This window comes from Paroedura picta, chromosome 11 (assembly GCF_049243985.1).
Source record: "Paroedura picta isolate Pp20150507F chromosome 11, Ppicta_v3.0, whole genome shotgun sequence".
Taxonomy (NCBI): domain Eukaryota; kingdom Metazoa; phylum Chordata; class Lepidosauria; order Squamata; family Gekkonidae; genus Paroedura; species Paroedura picta.
This window is the reverse complement of record NC_135379.1, coordinates 2912218-2930695: the sequence shown is the minus strand read 5'-3', so window position 1 is coordinate 2930695 and position 18478 is coordinate 2912218. Positions and strand designations below refer to the sequence as shown.

Here is an 18478-nt window from a genome sequence, read left to right as displayed (position 1 = left end):
AACTGCGGCCCTCCAGATGTCCATGGACTACAATTCCCAGGAGCCCCTGCCAGCGAATGCCTGTTGAACTGGAGCGAATGCTGGCAGGGGCTCCTGGAAATTGTAGTCCATGGACATCTGGAGGGCCGCAGTTTGACTACCCCTGTCCTAAAGCATTAAGGTTTCCATCAACCCTGACTCACTTCCAGGTGGACAGTGAGACAGACAAAGATAAATAGTTGCTGGCCTTCCGGTGGGACTGGGAGAGCTCCCGGAATTACCACAGATCTCCAGCATCAGTTCCTCTGGATAAAATGGTGTCTGCTGTACGGAGAGGAAGGGAAGGCGATTGGAAGCCGCTTTGAGATTCCTTCAATGCAAAACCCCCCAGCTCTTCTTTTTTTGTACCTGGCCCAAGGTCACTCAGCCGGCTCACAAATGCCCTCCCCTTCCTCTCCCCGCAACAGTCACCCTGTGAGATAGGTGGGGCTGAGAGAGCTCTGATAGAACTGCTCTGTGAGAACAGCTCTAAGAGAACTGTGACTAGCCCAAGGTCAACAAGCTGACTGCATGAGTAGGAACAGGGAAGCAAAGCCGGTTCTCCAGGTTAGAGGCTGCTGCTCTTAACCACTATGTCAAGTGCCCACTTCTCCTCCGCAGCCATCTGAGTGACCGTGAGCTAGTCACAATTCTCTCAGATATGTTCTCATGGATCAGTTCTCTCTATCTTACAGGGTGCCTGTTGAGGGGAGAGGAAAGGAAGATGATTGTAGACCTTTTTGAGACTCCTTCCAGCAGTGAAAAGCGGGCTACACAAACCAGCTTTTCTTCTTCTTCTGATGGCAACATTCAGTATACTGCAGCTTCACATCTTCACAGGTCTCATGAAACAGAAACCCAGACGCACACCAGTCGCTTTGACATCTTATAGAAAAACATTCTTTTTTATTTAAATGGGAAAAGGATATTATGAAACAGGTGAATTTGTACACGGCTGGCAGGACGGCTTTGAGGCCGGGGGCTGAACACTCGGAAGGTGGCTTTGGCCCGCCTGTTAGGAGCCTGAGCAGCGGCAGCCATCTTAGAAGTGGGCGCCGTCTCTCTGCGGCTTCACTCGCCCTTCTCCTTGCCTTCCTTCTCCTCCAGGAGGGCCAGGAACCGTTCTCTCTCCTTGATCAGCTGCACGCCGCAGTAGGTGACGAACCAGATGGATAAGGTGCTGAGGGGGAAACCTGAGGCCCGGAGGGAAGGGGAGACAGTCAGACGGGAGGAGATGTCTATACTAGTGGGTCCCGCCAGGAACGAGCAGCCCCCAGGAAAAAAGTTGAGTCCACCTTTAAGGTCAAAGAAGTTTGAGTTCTGGGTAGAAGCTTCCGGGTGCAGGGCCACTCTTCAGACACCCCTGAAAGCCGATCCCCAGATTCAACACTTTGCTGGCCTTAATGATGCTGCGGGACTCCAATTTTGTTTTGCTGCTTCAGACTGATGCAGCTATCTGAATCAGTCCCTGAGCGAGATCTGGACCATGGGCTTGAAGTGGTCCAATAATTCTTCCCTCTCTCCAGAGAACCCCAAGAGCTACATGGCTTGGGAGACGATGGGCCAGTCACTAACTCTTGAGCCCGCCCCACCGTCATACCCGACCTCCCTAGGTGGTTGTTGTTGTGGGAAGATGCAGGATTTGCAGAGGGCATGAGTCAAAGTCATATGAAGAATGTCCCGCAGGGGGCAGCAGAGGAGATATGCATTTAGCACGGTTAGGTTAGGAATGTCCTGATATTTTTCCAATAGTCTCCTTCTGTGTCCTGATTGGCTGAATTGGAGACTTCCTGCTCTTTTGAGCACACTTCCTCCCTGCTTGTCTCCAGTACAGATAGAACAAAGAAAAAAGGGCGCGTCTTAGAAAGGGAGGGGGAGAAGCCAAAGGGAAGTTTTCAACATTTATTCCAAACAGTTCTTGTAGGCCACGGCTGCAGGTCTTCAGCAGGTTAGAGATGTGAGCAATTATTTATTTTATTATTTTGTTATTTACTTCATTAATAACCCACCTTTCGACCCAAAGAGGCTGACACTGTTGCCTTCTCCTCCTCCATTCTATCTTCAAAACAACCCTGCGAGGCAGGCTTGGCTGAGAGAGAGGCTGAATTAGCCCAAGATCACCCAGCAAAGCTCCAAAGCAGAGTAGGGATTCGAACCCGGGTCTCCCAGATTCTAGCCTGACACTCTGCTTGGTTTGGCTGGAGGACAAAAGCCTTCTCAGACACTCCAAGGGGAATGAAAGATCTTGTGAGGAACTTTACCTGATAGGAGAATTCTCTGAGAAACAAGGAGAGCAAAGTCCAAGCTGTTGAGGGCAAGAATGTTGTAGAGGACAATCGCCCAAAAATTAGCTGCTCCAAAGAAGCCTCGGATTCTCCTGGACATGGCTTCCGACATCTTGGCCTGCCCAGGAGAGAAGCACAAGACTAGAGTTTGATAGAGGTCAAAGGCAAGATTTCTTCTCAAAATTATTTTAAGAACATAGAGCCCTGCTGGATCAGACCAGTAGTCCATCCAGTCCAGCCTCCCATCTTACCCAGGGGCCAACCAGTTCCTCTGCAGGGCCAACAGCTGGGCACAGAGGCCGAGTCCTTCCTAAGACCCTCAGAAGAGCCCTGCTGGGTCAGACCAGGGGTCCATCTAGTCCAGCCTCCTGTCTCACACAGTGGCCAACCAGTCTCTCTGGACAACCTGCCACAAAGTTGAGGCCCTCATAATAACACCAGAAGAGCCTTACTGGATGAGACCAGTGGTCCATCCAGTCCAGCATCCGGTCTTGGACTGTGACCAGCTGGTTCCTCTGGAGGGCCAGCCACAGGACACAGTAGCCAAGGCCTGGAACAGATCAAGACTTGAAGGTGCGTCTCACCTCCTTCTCCGCAAACGGCTTCAGCTGAAAGAACTTCTGTACCCAAAGCTCAAAATTGAGGCCAAAGCAGTTGCAGACGGACCAGATGTAAACAATTTCGCAGGGCCCCAGCCACAGGGTGGTGACCACAAAGGTGGAGATTGTCGCAAGGAGCTCCTTCAAGATGCTGTCGTGGTTCTCACCAATATAATCATAGACATACCTGGGAGTCAGAAAGCAAAAGCAGACAACCATCTCCTGTCAGTAGGCTTTTTAAAGGTAGAGGTTTCAGGTGAAGATGTTTCCCCACAGTTGTAAAAAATAGCGGAGTCATCACAGAATCCCAGAGTGGGAAGGGGCCATGGAGGCCATCTAGTCCCACCCACTGCTCAGTGCAGGATCAGCCTCAAGCACCCAGGATAAGTCTCTGTCCAGCCACTGCTTGAAGACGGCCAGTGAGGGGGAGCTCCCCACCTCCTCCGGCAGCCCCTTCCACGGTTGAACTAGACTCAGAGGGAAGGGGCCACCCAGGCCATCTAGTTGAAAAATTTAAAAAGCAGCCATTGGTGGTCTCAGGCTTCTCTAGGAATTGTTCGGAACTCAACAGCTTGTATCAAAGAGTTTCCAGCAATTCCTAGAGAGGCAACCATCCTAGAAATTCTTCAGGCCTAATCATGCATGTCTCCCGTCTCACAAGCAGAGGCTGAGGACCCAAGGAAAGGAAAAAGACATCGAGGGGCAGGCTTACTTGCATAGCCAGTCGTTAATTCCTCTGTCGAAGTGCCTGCAGGACAAAAAGGAACATTTAAAAAAGAAATCTCATAGGTTTTCTTCATTCATTGGTCTTGGATCATGACTCCCTCTCTGGCATTTACACAGAAGCCCCGCATACAAGCACTTATATCTGCGTGGGAAGATGCAAAATATGCACTGTGTGCTGAGCAGAATATGAAGGGACATAGCCTATTTCAATCAGCATTTTTCAAATCACTTCCTCCTGATTGGTTCACTTAGAGACTTAGTGTTGCTTTGAGCACACTTCCTCCCTGCTTGCCTCCAGAACAGAAAGACTGAACAACAGTTAGATGGTTAGTTAGCCCCCTCTCTCTCCATTCTGTACAAAGTTTGTTTCTCTTAATAAAACTATTTTTTAAGCAGCCTGGTGCTGCCATTTTCTTGGCACATTTGGACTCTGCCAACGTAAGACACATCCACTTTAAAAATTAAACTGGGACCACTACCTCATGTCTGATTCACATCTATCTGCCTGCCTGCCTGTCTGTCTGTCTGCCTGCCTCCAGACATGCCTCTGATAACTTTCTGTACCTTTCTCTAAAGTTCTGGCTGACCACCCTGCCTGCAGCCGTGGACACTCACGTTTCTGCAAAGACGTAGAGCATGGTGATACACTTGGGGGGCTGAGGCGGGTCCAGGTGGTCCAACCTCGCGATGGTGTTGACGACCCCGAACATCACTGCTGCTTTGACCCAGTCGTACACCAGGTTGGAGTAAGCCAAGCCAGCTGTCGGAGGAAATACAAAGAGGGAGGGAAGGGGAAGGGGAAGGGGAAGGGGAAGGGGAAGGGGAAGGGGAAGGGGAAGGGGAAGGGGAAGGGGAAGGGGAAGGGGAAGGGGGAAGGGAAGGGAAGGGAAGGGAAGGGAAGGGAAGGGAAGGGAAGGGAAGGGAAGGGAAGGGAAGGGAAGGGAAGGGAAGGGAAGGGAAGGGAAGGGAAGCAAGGGCGTCATCTTCTCAGGCAGGTCAATGCAGGTTAGATTCCTCAGGGACGGGGGCTAGGCCCACCAGGAGTGTTCAGACATGACTGCTTACCCAGTGCCCAGTCGGAGAGGCGGTGCACAAACTTCATGTCCGAAGGAATGGTCAGGATATAGAAGTAATGGAAAAAGACATCCACGGCCGCAACGGCCACGAGGTGGACAAGCGCGTGGAGGTGGATGTACCACATCTCGTTCTGTTTCCGCTGCAGGTCACTGACATGGATCTGTGGCCAACAACAGAAAAGGAGGTGAACGGGGCAGGTGCCGCTTGGAGTCCACGGGGCGTGCATAACAGGGCACGCGGGGCTAAAGGTCATCGGAAGGAGAGAGGGAAAGCTCATGTGGCCTGTGTCCACCTCTGGAATTCTGACATGTGGCTGGCCCTGTTGGCAGAGATTAAATATGCAAAGGATTGGGGGGGGGGGAGAGGGGGGAAGGAAATAATCCTACCAGTCTAACTGACTGTGTTTTGTTCGGGAGACTGTGACAGAACAGGCCTTCTTTTGCTTTGCAAGCCAAGCTCTCTCCCCTGACCCTGGATCTGCCCCTTGAACTCAGCTCGCTTTTTCAAGACAAAGTCCTTAGGAGAGGCTTAATGGGGTCTTATTGACTGGTCCTTTCCATGCTGAGGAAAGCTAAACCTGCTCATTTCCACATATTATTAGGGGTCCACAGCCTTTTCCTCCAGGTCTGTTGGCAACCTGAAGGCTTTATGGGTCAGGAGGACACCTTGAACTGTGCCGCTAAGGGCCTGCTGGATGCTTGATTTCCTCACCTTGACCGAAAGCTGGGCAGGACACTGTTTATGGAGAGATTTGGACACAGAGGTACCTTTAAGCCTCTTTCCCCCTCCCTAGCTGTGCCCCAGATTTTTTCACCGCTGGGACTTTGTGTGCCTTTCCAAGCCAAGGCCCCCATCCATAGGCTGGCTTATTGCAGGGTGGCTCTGAAGAGGATTCCTCTGGAGTAAATGGCTGGTGGCTCTTAGCCAGGAAGTCAGTAGCTTGGCACAAGCGAATGGGTCCAGCAGAGTTTAGCTGGATTAAAATCCCATTTTGACTCGGAGCCATCTATGTTTGGCAACCTGTTCATGTTTTTGGGTCCCCTGGAGAAACAGGACCGGCCTTAGGGGTGTGGTTGTTGAAATGCCACATGGAAAACAACGGCCGCTCTGCCAAACGCTATAATGGCAAATCTGAGCCATTGTTGGGAGAGGGGTGTGTGTTTAAAAACCATTAACAACTAAAGGGAATATGAATTTTAAATGGTAGGATAGCCCCTTGGCCTTTAAGAGCAGCATGCCAGGCAGAAATTCAACAGGCCGCACTTGGCAACCAGTGAGCGGTTCTGGGGAGGGAGACTTGAGGGGGCCTGCAACATTGCATGCAATGCTGGGTTACTTCCTGCAAAAAACCGAACGTGGCACAGGGTAATTCTAGGAATCACCAGAAACACTATGGTAAAACCACAGAGTTTCCAGCAATTCCTAGAGCTACCTATGGCAGTGCCTTTTCCTCCTTCCTCTTGGAGTGGTGGCAGGAACAGGAGCTGGAGGCAGGGAATTCTCTGTCCCAGCCACGGCCTATGCTGGGGACGGTGCTTTTGGGGGATGTCACAGTTAATTCCAACGCTTGTCAGTGAAGGCATGAACCCACCTGGTCGTGGAATCGGTCAAAGGTCATGATGGGCCCGAAGAAAAAGAAGGGGAGGTAGAAATTGTATTTCAGCAGGGCGAAGATGGAGAAGTTCCCTTCTTTCCTGTCGCAATTCTCCAGGGCAAAGCTCATGCAGCGCATGATGCTGAAGCCGGTTCCTCCGTAAAAGAGGACATCTTGAAGATCAAAAGTTCCTGTTACAAACCCATTCTAGACAAAAGAGAATAGTTACCACGTATACCACGAAAAGGGCTTTTGCTTCAGAGCCTCGTCTTTGCCGGCCCTGGAGAGGGAGTTCTTCAAATAGCCCCGATTTAAAGGTGAGTTTTTAAATATGGGCTTCCCACGCTCCCCATGAACCCTACAAAAGCATGACTCTCATCCCGCATCCCCACGCTTCCGGATCTTGCCTCAGCTGCGGCTGGAGGCTACTAGACCTGGTGGCGAATAGTCTCCCTTTCCCTGATGGATTCCTACCTGCTGCTTAAGAAACCTTTCAGCGTCCTGCAGGGCCTGCAAAACGGAGCTCTTGAGCCAGGTCTATGTCTGAGGCTGCCGTGACGAGGAAGATCTGACGGGCCCCCCAGTGTTAAGAGCATAAGCACCCACTGTGTGATCCGCGCTCCCTCCTCCCACTCCTGCACTAGATTTTGTGGGGGGTTAGTGGGTTTTACATGTTTTGGAGTCTGTTCTGTATTGGATGAATGTCCAGACGTGTTTTAATGGGGTTTTAATGGGGCTTTTAACACAGGCTGTTGTAACCCGCCACGAGCCACTTATGAGAATGGCGGGCAAGAAACAATAAATAAATAAAGTATGAGTCCATTGGCCCCGTTAAAACCAACAAAGTGAAGAAATCCGCCTACACCTTGCTGATCTTCGAGGTGCCCCTGGATTCAAGTTCAGATGTTTTCCTGTTGCAGGGGTAATCAAACTGCGGCCCTCCAGATGTCCATGGACTACAATTCCCATGAGCCCCTGCCAGCGTTCGCTGGCAGGGGCTCATGGGAATTGTAGTCCATGGACATCTGGAGGGCCGCAGTTTGACCAACACGACGACCCGCCCAAATCCATGCATCTTAAGAAGTGTGCATGAATCTCTTGGCTGTTTAGCAGTTCTAGAGCATCTTTCATGATCCGCCCCAGAAGCTTGTAAGGGTGACCTCGGGCCAGTCGCACGCCCTCAAGCCTGACCAACCTCGCAGGGTTGATCTGAGGACCAAATGGAGAACAGGAGAAAAACACACCCCATTGGGAGCCACCTCTGGGAGAGAAAGGGCAGGAGACTGACGAGATAATTTGAATTAAGACGCGGCTTTCGCCTGCACCGAGGCCCTGCTTGGGATGCACCTACCTGCCAGGTGCTGAAGGGCTCCACCTTGAAGGATGCCAGGCTACAAAGCCCGGCGACGAAGCACAACCACCTCTGCTTAGCCAGCGCGACCGTGTAGAGCACCAAGCAGTGCACGAGGACGATCATCAGGTACGTGCCCCCCAGTGTGCCGAACACAGCTACTACCCCGTACACCATGTAAGTCGCAGCCCGATGCTGCAGGGAGAGAAAACAAAATTTCATTCAACTATCCATCTCTTTCAGCAATAGGCTACCCACGAGGAATTCTATTGCTTGACAAGAACCCCAGCCGAGAAGAAAAGTTTGTTTTTCAGTTTAGAGCGAATCAGGTGGACAAACGGGGTGGCCTGGAGCAGCAGGACATAATGTGTGCTTAGGCCCTCAGTTCCCACTCCTGCCACCTTCTTCCTGGACCCCGTCATTAAAAAGAAATCCTGCTGTTTTGATAATGCAGATGATATCATTCCTGTGTTGTATACTTCACATGGCAATTTTATGCGGCACATCGAGATAGAACAATTCATGCCACTTTATTTAGAGACGGGCACCAGGGGGTGCTGTTCTCCTTGCCTAATACTTCTTCGGATCGCTCAAGGTGGGCGGGCGTGTTAGTCTGTCCGCAGCCGTAGGAAAGAGCCAAAGTCCAGGAGCAGCTTCAAGCCTAAAAGAGACTGTGGCAGGGGAGGAGCTTTCCTGAGTCACTGCTCGGTTCTTCAGATGCAGCTGAAGGAGTGAGCAGTGACTCACAAATGCTCTTCCCATGCCACAGATTTTGTTGGGCTTGGAGGTGCTCCTGGACTCTGGCTCTTTCCTACCGCTGCGGACAGACTGACACGCCCGCCCACCTTGAGCTATTTCCATGGAAGGCGTGCAGAATGGAAATCCACCAACTTTGAGATATAAGGACAGAGGGGACTCATGTTCTCGCTGTATCTGAAGAAGTGAGCAGGGACTCACAAATGCTCCTGCCCTGCCTCAAAGTTTGTTAGCTTTTAAGGTGCTCCTGGCTTCCGGATTTTTTCTGCTTCTGGCTGAAGGAGCATCTGTCTCTAAAGAGGCGGGCAAGGCGCATACCTGAGGCGCGGTCATGGAGCAGATCTTGGCAAACAGGACGTGGCCCGAGAGGGCGAAGATGATGAAGTTCCTGAAGGAAGTGAACCACATAGCCCATTCGAAATCAGCTGTGTCCTGCAAGAGACGCTAAGGGTTAATTGCTCACCGGCAAACCAGACTATGTTTGATAAATAATCTAATAGTTAAATAAGTATTTAATAAATAACATCAGCACCAAAGCAATTTCATATCTTTTGAAACAGCCATCATTGCTGTCAAGGGTTGCCAACCTCCAGGCATGGCCTGGAGATCTCATGAAATTACAATGGGTCTGGATGATACAAAAGGGAGGTATTAGAGGGGGTGTCTATAGCACAATACCCTGCTGAGGTTTCTCCCCTCCTGAACTCCATACTTCACAGGCACTGACTCCAAACTCTCCAGGTATTTCCCAACCTGGAGTTGGCAACCCAGTCTTAAGCCTTTTGAAAGGCGTTACCCATTCCAGCAGCGGGGACAGCTGCCAGAGACACCTACTTGCTGAAGTCCCCCTTTCTAAACACATGCCACAATGGAAATCTTTAAGCAGAGGCTGGAGAACCATCTGACCAAGAGGCTGATTCTGCGAAGGCTTAAGGGGGTGGCAGGTGACAGTGGATGAGCGAGAGGGATGTGAGTGTCCTGCACAGTGCAGGGGGTTGGACTAGATGACCCAGGAGGCCCCTTCCAACTCTAGGATTCTAGGATTCTATGCTGGATATTTCAAAGCAGCCCCTCGTTTCTTTGGGTAAAGAAAAGAGTAACTCCAGTCTTTTCTCAGCCGCTACAAGGCTTACACAGGAATTCAACGAGGATGTCTTTTAAACGAGAGTCACTCATAAAATATTCCGGGAAGAGAGCTCATGAAAGCCCCACATCCTCCGCTGTCAACTGCGAGCAGGCCCCGTCACGGACACGGCAAAATCCTGAACAATCTCTATTGGACTCCTGCTTGCCTGAGGCATTCCGTTCAACCCACCTGGCTGCACCTCAGTAACTCAGCACAGACCAGGACATTCTTACAGGCAGCTTCCCCCAGGGATGGGTTAAATTTTGCATGCCTTTAGTTGAGCCATTGGCCTGCTCAGATTGATGAACTTGGGGCTCCCTGCTTTCTGCCGTACTACCCCCACTTGATAGAGAATAAGCATGGGGAGGGAAAAGGTCTGGAAAAGACCCAACCCATTAAGAATTATGGCACAACCAGCATCGACAAGTAAGTGTCAGAGAGAGAGAGAGAGAGAGAGAGCAAAAATGGAGAGATGAAGGAACACATGAGAAAACCACTGAAAGAATATATACATATGTTTATATATGACAAAGACTATTCCACAATGTTTAACTTGCTGATATGTGATTTCAGTCCATCACGTGGGATAATATAATGATAGTAACCAGCAAGCATTGTTTTCAATACAGATTAGAATGCTTGAGCCAGTAGGGGCTGGTTCGGCTCATGTCCTGTTCCCCCGTTGTGAGCAGGACACTAATATTCACAAAAGTGGGATGTTGGCAGGTGTTCATTTCACTTCTGGCATTCCCTGTGCTTTTAAAATGATTTGCCCATAGGGGGGGGGGGGGGCTCTGTGTCACTCACCATTTTCCGGCCAAAGTAATGCCATCCTGGTCTAATGTTCTCTCGGAAGGTCTTTCGGTTCATGCTTTCTGAAAAAGAAATGTCAGCAACGCCGCATAAACCCAGTAGAGGGTTAAGCAGGGAACGGAGAAAGCAACTGGGTTCAAATCCAGCGAAAGAGCTGTTTTCTTGTACCCCGCTTCTCACTACCCGAAGGAGGCTCAAAGCGGCTTCCAGTCGCCTTTCCTGTCCTCTCTGCACTACTGACAACCTGTGAGGGAGGTGGGGCTGAGAGAGCTCTGAGAGAACTGGGACTGGCTCCAGATCACCCAGCTGGCTGCATGTGGAGGAGGAATCAAACCCAGTTCTCCAGATTAGAGGTTGCTGCTCTTAACCACGACAACAAGCTGTTCTGTTGCAGGTCCGCATGGTTACTCTCTGAACATTGGCTGATTTAAAACACTGTGCAACCCGGACCACTGTCCTTGGGGTGGGGGTGGGGGTGGGGGTGGGGGTGGGGGGAGATCCCTGTCTTTGATCTGGCCCCATTCCATTCAAAGCACCCCTCCCCTCTAATTCAATTACCTCGAGAGGTTTCGAAGATGTCGTGGCCGCTGTAAAGGATGGCGCACAACACCACGAGAGCGTACAGGCCCAGTTCGTAACTGGGTAGAGCAGCTTTAATGCCCATTTTCCAGGGTCACCCCCACAGGTGCCAACTCCAAGGGATCACGATCTGTGAAGGGAGAAAGGAGGAAGAAATGCATCAGTGCCTGGGCTGTGGCTACTCGCAGTAGGAATCATTCCAGCCGTTTTGTGCTCTGAATCAATGTCACGCATAACGTATTTGTGCCCTTAACAAATGCACCATACAGATTATAACATTTCCCTCACCGGAGAAAGGTACCCTGAGATGTCCACCTAGGTTTACCAGGTCCTCTGGCCCAGCCAGGGGTCCTCTGATTTCTGGGTGAACCCCCCCAACCCAGTAGAATGCCACAAATTCACCTGACATGCCACCATCACTCAAAAGTTACGTTGGCACATTGGGGTCATTGGAAGAGGGTGACGCTCTGGCACGGGGGCAAAACTCTATGATGTGAAGCCGTTTCTACCATAGACTTTTGCCCCTAAGCCAGCCTCGGCCTCTCCAACACTCCACTTTAGCATGTCTCCTCATTCCCCCCTCCTCCCATGCCGACAACTTTATGTCCACCTGTCCAAAAACTGGCTGGGAAACAAAGGATTCTGGGAATTGCTACTCCATGAGTAGCAGCAGAAATGAATTAACTCCCACCCAATTGGGAAACCTTCCAGGGTCATCAAGAAACCCCGGTTGAGGAAGCCTGCCTGAGATGTTTGGGTCGACCCGGAGGGAGATGAACCACAAAGAACATGAAAGTCTAGGTCACGTGTGGACGGCTTCCCTCTATGAATCCAGGTGGGTCCCCATGTTGAAGCAGCAGAAGGAAACGTGAGCCCAGGGGCACCTTTAAGACCCACCACATTTTATTCTGGGTAGGACTTCCACGTGCAAGCACACTTCTTCAGCCACGTTGGTTCAGCTGCGTTGGTCGGAAGCAGCAGAGCAAGGCTTGGGTGCAGGGGCACCTTGATGACCGACAAAGTTTAATTCTGGGTACAAGCTTTTGTGTGCACGCACACACCGAAATTTGTTTATTTTATTTCTTAAAGGCGCCACTGGACTCAAGCTGTGTCTCAGCATATTAAGCAAAATTGGCTGGCCAATAAAGTAAAGAACTTGTGGGGGGGGGTGGGGGGGGAAGTAGGGACTTGATTCTCCTTTCTTTGGACGTGTAGTCCATGGACATCTGGAGAGACACAGTTTGGCCACCCCAGGACAGCCCGGTCCCCTCATATCTCAGAAGCTAAGCAGGATCGGCCCTGGCTAGAGCTTGGATGGGAGACCTCCAAGAGACACCAGGGTTGTGCCATTTGGAAGTACTTTGCAGGCTACGGCATACCCCCCCCCCCCAACGCCTCTTCCTGGCAGCCAGACAATCGTAGGATCCCCTGGCTACATTGCACACATGCCACATACAATAAATAGATCCATTCCAGCAGGGGTTTAAGGGCTAAGATCAGTGGCTTCTAATCTGGAGAACCAGCTTTAATTCCTTACTCCTCCATTTGCAGCCAACTGGGTGAGCTTGGGCCAGTCCCAGTTCTCTCAGAGCTCCTCTCACAGAACAATTTCTCTTGGAGCTCCTCCAGCCCCATCTACCTCACAGACTTGTGGGGAGAGGAAGGGAAAGGCACCGCTTTGAGACTCCTTCGGGGAGTGAAAGGTGGGGCATAAAAAGCCAGCTTTTCTTTTCTGCACCCCATTCTCTGTCCCCAAATCTCCAGGAATCCTCCAGCCTGGATCTGGCAACCCTACCTATCAGTGCTGCCATTTCATGATGCCCCCCCCCCACACCGATTTTCCAGGCACCCTCCCCATCAAGATCTTTTCTCTCCCCAAGGATGCCTCTGCAAAGAAACACTCCTGGCTAACCTTTGCTGTGGCCCTGCTCTTCCTTGGAAGGAGCATTTTTCAGGGGAGCGAGGGAGATGCTCAACGGTGCACAAAGCACTTAAAGTGCACTCAGCAGTGCCCCCGCGGCTGGGGAGAGTTGGGACGGGGTAGGGGGGGAGGCTGGCCGGGCCGGGCCACCCGATCAGCTGCAAAGCAGCCGTGCTTTCCAATTTTAGCTTCGCAAGTGCTCTCTCTGCAGCTGCCGGCAATGCGATCGCACGGAGAGCTCTGGGACGGCTCCTTCCGAGGTGCCCCGACCGTAGAGGGAGGCAGCCGTGTGAGTCGCGGCACAGACGCGAGAGCCCTGCCCGTTCTCCAGTCTGCTGCAATACACCTGCACATCATGTGCTAGAGGCACTTGGGAGCCGTGCTGCCGGTCCACGCTTGCATGGCAAACTCATGTCCTCGCCCTGAGTGGAAACCCTCGGCCTCTTCTGCAAGGAGTGCGGCTGCTTGAGCCAGCTCAGTGCGGAGGAGACTCCGGCAAGCTGCACAGGCCACACGTCTGTCTATAAAGCACCAGCGTGGCCAAGTTGTGAAGAGAAATGGGGTGGGGGGGGGGTCGCTTGAGGTGTTCACCTGGGCGAGGGGTTCACCCCCCCTCCCCCCTTAGCATGCACTTCCCTTGCACTGACCTGGAGAAGAGCCGGCAGAGTTGTAGTCAGTCCCAGGATGGAGGGGCAAGGGGAGGGGGTGAGAGCAGGGTCCCGGAGGGTGCTCTCTCTGCACAACTGGGGCAGCTCAAACTTTATAAAGTCATCAAGCCGAGGCGCCTGGTCCAGGGGCGCTCCGAAGTCACTGGCCTTTGGGTGTCCCTCCTGGGCAGGTTCCCTGGTGTGCGTTTAGCAGCCAGCAAGAGGCTGCAGATATTTTATTTCGGAACCGTGCTGCAGAGAGGGGGGCCGGTCCAGGAGCTGCCTGTCAAAGTGGCTGCCGAAGACGATCCGCAGCAGCAGCAGCAGCAGCAGCCGCCGCCAAACTTAATCCAGGGCAACAGCCGAGGGACGGGGAATGCCAGCTGCTCTGGGGCGCCCAACCGGCACGAGGCACTCTGGGTATCCGTTCCCTCGCCACTTCTCGATCTGGACCGAGCTCCGGCTTCTGGGTCGGCGGTATTAAATGGCACCCTGGGACGACACGTTTGCTGGAAGCTGTCCGCCTCTCGGGACGGGAGCATGGCTTGCAAGCGATAAATCACGTTGGCGCACGGCCTGCTGCAGGAACTTGGGCATTGGGCCCTTCAAGCTCCAGGGTGGCCCCAGAAGTGGAGGCGGCAGCAGCAGACCCACAAAACTCCTCCAGGGACCCTTTGTGGCATTATCCTGCAGCGGCCAGCTGGATTGGAAGCAGTAACTAACGTGAGGATTTTGGACATTGTTCGTGGCCCCCCCCCCCCCCCGAGTTCCCAGGTGGCCCCGGAGGAGAAGGAGGCAGGGACGAAACTACAAACCTATTCGGACAGTAGGGCTGCCCTACAACAGCCGGATCACTTAGAAGTGTTAAATCGTGTCCGCAAGAGAAACCGGGAGATTCTTTCCAGTTCCACGGGGACCCCGGAGGAGGACAAGGTGACCCCAGCAAGATCTTCCATTGACCCTTCGGTTCCCTGGCCTCCTCGCTCTGCAGCCTGACTGTTTGGAAGCAGGAAATGACATCTACACGACAAACCTGTGCAGACCCTTCAAGCTCCCAGGTGGCCCCAGCGGAGGAAGAGGCTGCAGCAAACTCTCCCACTTTGAGACACCTGCTCTGGGCCTCCCAGTGAAGGAAGCAAATTTTCGGCTCAGCAGCACGGGCGAAAACTGAGGGCACAGAAGGAGCCCTAGAAGGGGCAATTTCTTGGGAGAAAGGAATTCCTGGCTCGGCCGTTCCCTTCTTCTGCCAACTGAAGGGGATGCTGGGCTGGAGGGAGCCGAAGAGCTGAAAAGACTCGATTTAAAGGGGAAGTTGTGATCCTGGCTGAGAAATCCAATAGCTGGGGATCAGCTGTTGCTCTGCTCTTGGCCATTGTGGATCGGTAATGGGGTTGCCCTGCAGAAAAAGGCAAAGTAAAACGTGTCAGCTGTTGGCAGAGTTTAAATATGCAAAGGAGCCAAACACCATGCCGATTAAAATAATAGAATAGTTTTCTTCAGAAGAGAAACAACCAGAAAGAGGAGAGAGAAAAGTCCTAACAAATTGTTCTAACTTATGCGTGCACAACCACTGTTCTGGAGGCAAGCAGGGAGGAAGTGTGCTGAAAGGAGCAGGACGTCCCCAGCTGAGCCAATCGGGACACAGGAAAAGTCTGCTTGAAAAATACCAGGACGTTTCCAATCTAACTATGCGAAATACACATCTCCTCTGACGCCCCCTGCAGGACACTCTTTATATGCTGCTCAGTTATGCACACTGCAGATCTTGCATATTCCTATATAAATAGTATGTGTGTAGGTGTGTGGGTGGGGGTGAACTGGCCCGGAGGATTACACAAGACAAAAACCACACCTAAATCGCTATCTCTTTCAGGATGGCAAACTTAAGGGTTGGAAATGTCTGGGGACGGGGACGGGGGCATCCTCCAAAGCAGCCATTTTCTCCAGGCTGTAGTCGGAATGCCAGACTGGAATTCCAGCTCCTCTCCAGACTACAGAGTCAGTTCCCCTGGAGAAATTGGCTGGTTGGGAGGGGGGCTCTTTGGCATCCTACCCCATGAAGTTCCTTCTCCAACCCCTAATCTCCAGGAGTTTTCCTCCTCTGGAAAGCAGCTTTAATTTTACTGGGGAGGGGCTGCAGCTCAGTGGGGCAGCATCTGCTTGGTATGCAGAACGTCCCAAGTTCAATCCCTGGCATCTCCAGCTAAGAGGAAGAGTTGGTCCTTATATGCCGCTTTTCTCTACTCAATCTCAAAGAGGCTGACAATCGCCTTTCCTTCCTCTCCCCACAACAGACACCCTGTGAGGGAGGTGAGGCTGAGAGAGCTCTGACAGAACTGCTCTGTAGGAACAGCTCTAACAGGACTGTGACTAGCCCTAAGCCACCCAGCTGGACCAGGCAGTCCATGATGTGGAAGACCTCCCCCCCGAGACCCCAGAGAGCAGCTGCCAGTCTGAATAAACATTACTGACCTGGAGGGATCAATGCCTGATTTAGCAGAAGGCAGCCTGATATGTGATCAATCCCCGAAGCTCACCAGGCCCTGCCCGGGGAATGGCAACCCTGCTTTCGAGTTCTCTTCTCTCAGCCTGGCTCCTTCCCATAAAATCTCCCAATGCAGAGAGGCGGCTTTGAAAAGGGGGCGGAAAACGGGTGCGTTTGCGGAATTGAAATTGAACGATGCATTCTCATTGCTTGCTATTTTGTTTTTCAAAAGCCCCGAACAGCCCCGAAACCCTCCCTTCCCTCATCCCGAAAACTAACGCTGACAGTGAAGGAGCTGCCCGTCTGCCAACAGACATGCTGAACAGCCCTTGTTGGCGGAAAGTTGCTGAGTCAACTCCCGGGCACCGTTTCCTGGGCTCTTGGACGGGAAACGACTGGCAAGGAGGTGCCGGGCAGATTGTCCCAGATGCGCCGGACGGAGGGCTTCCTGCGCTCCCCCGTGTCTCCGCTTACAACCTGCCGCAGGAACTGAGGTTGCCAAATCAGGGCTGGGAAATTCCTGGAGGTTTGGGGGAGAACTCAGCGGGAGAGAAGGCCCACCCTGCCAGGTCCCCGTTGTCTTCACAGGTACCGACCTCGGTTGGATGGGAGTAAGGTCAGGCCTGATTCAGTCGGAAGCAGCTTCATCTGTTCATGCGTTACAGAGACGGTGCCCCCTGGAGAAGATGGCTGCTTTGGGGGGTGGGCTCTGTGGCCTTGTGCCCCACTGAGGGCCCTGTCCTCCCCAGGCTGTCCCCCAAGCCCCTAGAGTTTCCCAACCTGGAACTGGTAACCCTGCCCTCTGTCCCCTGCTGGTGGCTGGGGGAAGGGGGGGGGCTGGCAACCTTAACTGGAGACCACATCTCTTTGGTGGGATGAGTTCCAAGTCAAGAGGCATTGAATCGCCCAGTTAAGGACTCTGCTCCAGGACAAAACTGGGAACCCCGCCAGGTTGGAGGCAGAACTTGGAGGTTGCAGACTGCGGGAAAGGGAGAGAGAAGCCGGACCCCCTTGCCCACCTCCCTGGCCAGTTGCCCCCCAGGCTTCTATTTACTAAGGTCACCAACTTTGGGATGGGAAATACCTAGAGACTTGGGGGTCCAGCTTGGAGAAGAAGAGAGGGGCATCTGTAAATACCCGCTAGCCCCCCCCTCTAAAGCCACTATTTTCTCCAGGTGAACTGATCCCTGTACTGTTGAAATGAGTTGAAATTCCAGGAGATCTCCAAGTCCCACCAAACCCTAACAACCAGTCTCTCAGCAGGAGAGCAGATAACGCCCCCGTTGGGATGTACACAATCTATAGTGTGCAAGATTCAACAGCACCAGGGTGCTTAAAAGAATAAAACGGTTTTATTAAGAAACTTTGTGTAGAAAAGAGAGAGGAGAGAGATTCCTAACTGTCTAACTGTTGGCTGCGGTCATTCAATTTGTTCTGGGGGCAAGCAGGTAGGAAGTGCACTCAAATGAGCAGGAAGTCTCCAACAGAGTCCATCAGGATGTGGGAGGAGAGTATTAGAAAAATATCAGGAAGTTCCTGACCTAAATATGCTAACTACACATCTCCCCCCAATGCCCCCTGCAGGACATTCCCCATATTCTGTTCAAGCATGCACACTACAGATTTCGCATATCCAACAACCTCGGAAGGGGGCCCCAGTATCGCTGTAGGCTTCAATATGTTGTCAGTGGACCCAAAGTTGTCCAAAGTTCTGCCCATGGCAAACGTACCTCACATCTCCCCAACGGATCCTCTCTCTTGGTGCCTTGGTGCAGTTCGATCCATCTCCTTCCTCTTTTGCTTTGCTCCCCTCCCGAAACTCCAGACCAAGCATGCTGCTTCTGTTTCCTCACTGGGGAGTCCAGCTGTCCTGCCTCGTCCTGGAGCTCCACCACCCACTTCAGAGCGGGCAGGAGGGCCGGGCGTCTCCTGGTGGGCCAAGTGTTGCTAATCTCCGGCACCCAAGGGGTCAACACGCTGTCTGCCACTGTTCACTTTGCGGGGGATAAAATCGTTTCTGCAGGTGGGCATCTGAACGGGGTGCAAAGGGACGGGGGAACAGAAGCAGGGCAGGAGAAAACCGGAAGGGAGCAGCGTGGACAGAGCGGTAACCTAAGCTACAGGCTGGTCTGACTCTTCCACAGCCAAAAAAGCACAATGGAGGGTATTGTGAAGGCATACAATGGCCGTGCTGAGGGACAATTGGGAATGGGGCACAGCCAGGCACAGAGACCCAGGAATCGCCAGCAGAGTCTTTGATTCAGTAGGAAGGACTCCGTTTTTCTTTTTCTAAAATGGGGGAGGTTGTGTCGGGGGTTCAGGGTGTCCTCTGAGCAAAGGCCGACCCTGAAGGTTTAGCCCCAGAAACCAGAATTGGAATTATAATGAGAACTATCAGTAAAGCCCCTTTGATGCGCACTGAAAGGCAACAGGTGCTCGGCTGGGGTCTGGTGTGGGTTGTGCCCCCTGGACTGATGGTTCTCAACTTGGGAGTCAGGACA

General features: G+C 52.4%; 1 protein-coding gene across 2 annotated transcripts; it reads right to left on the bottom strand.

Moving 5' to 3' along the window:
• Nucleotides 1-895: 895 nt before the first annotated feature.
• HHATL (hedgehog acyltransferase like) lies at nucleotides 896-17951 on the bottom strand. Of its 2 annotated transcripts, XM_077303749.1 has the most exons (14): nucleotides 17708-17951; nucleotides 15965-16121; nucleotides 13493-14888; nucleotides 10904-11054; nucleotides 10340-10407; nucleotides 8725-8838; nucleotides 7651-7845; nucleotides 6297-6506; nucleotides 4694-4865; nucleotides 4244-4388; nucleotides 3615-3650; nucleotides 2888-3089; nucleotides 2280-2421; nucleotides 896-1211 (listed from the first exon to the last, which is right to left on the bottom strand). In XM_077303749.1, exons 4-14 carry the CDS (start codon nucleotides 11007-11009, stop codon nucleotides 1090-1092), a joined length of 1512 nt encoding a protein of 503 aa, XP_077159864.1. In that variant the 5' UTR covers nucleotides 11010-11054; nucleotides 13493-14888; nucleotides 15965-16121; nucleotides 17708-17951; the 3' UTR covers nucleotides 896-1089. The 2 variants fall into 2 exon arrangements, with proteins under 2 accessions (XP_077159864.1, XP_077159863.1); XM_077303748.1 differs by lacking the exon at nucleotides 15965-16121.
• Nucleotides 17952-18478: the final 527 nt, after the last annotated feature.

Coding starts and splice junctions, on each gene's coding strand:
- HHATL (XM_077303749.1), bottom strand. CDS start 11,009: ATGGGCATTAAAGCTGCTCTACCCAGTTACGAACTGGGCCTGTACGCT. Junction 8,839..10,339: donor ATTACTTTGGCCGGAAAATG/GTGAGTGACACA, acceptor CGTCTCTTGCAG/GACACAGCTGATTTCGAATG. Junction 1,212..2,279: donor TCAGAGAATTCTCCTATCAG/GTAAAGTTCCTC, acceptor TCCGGGCCTCAG/GTTTCCCCCTCAGCACCTTA.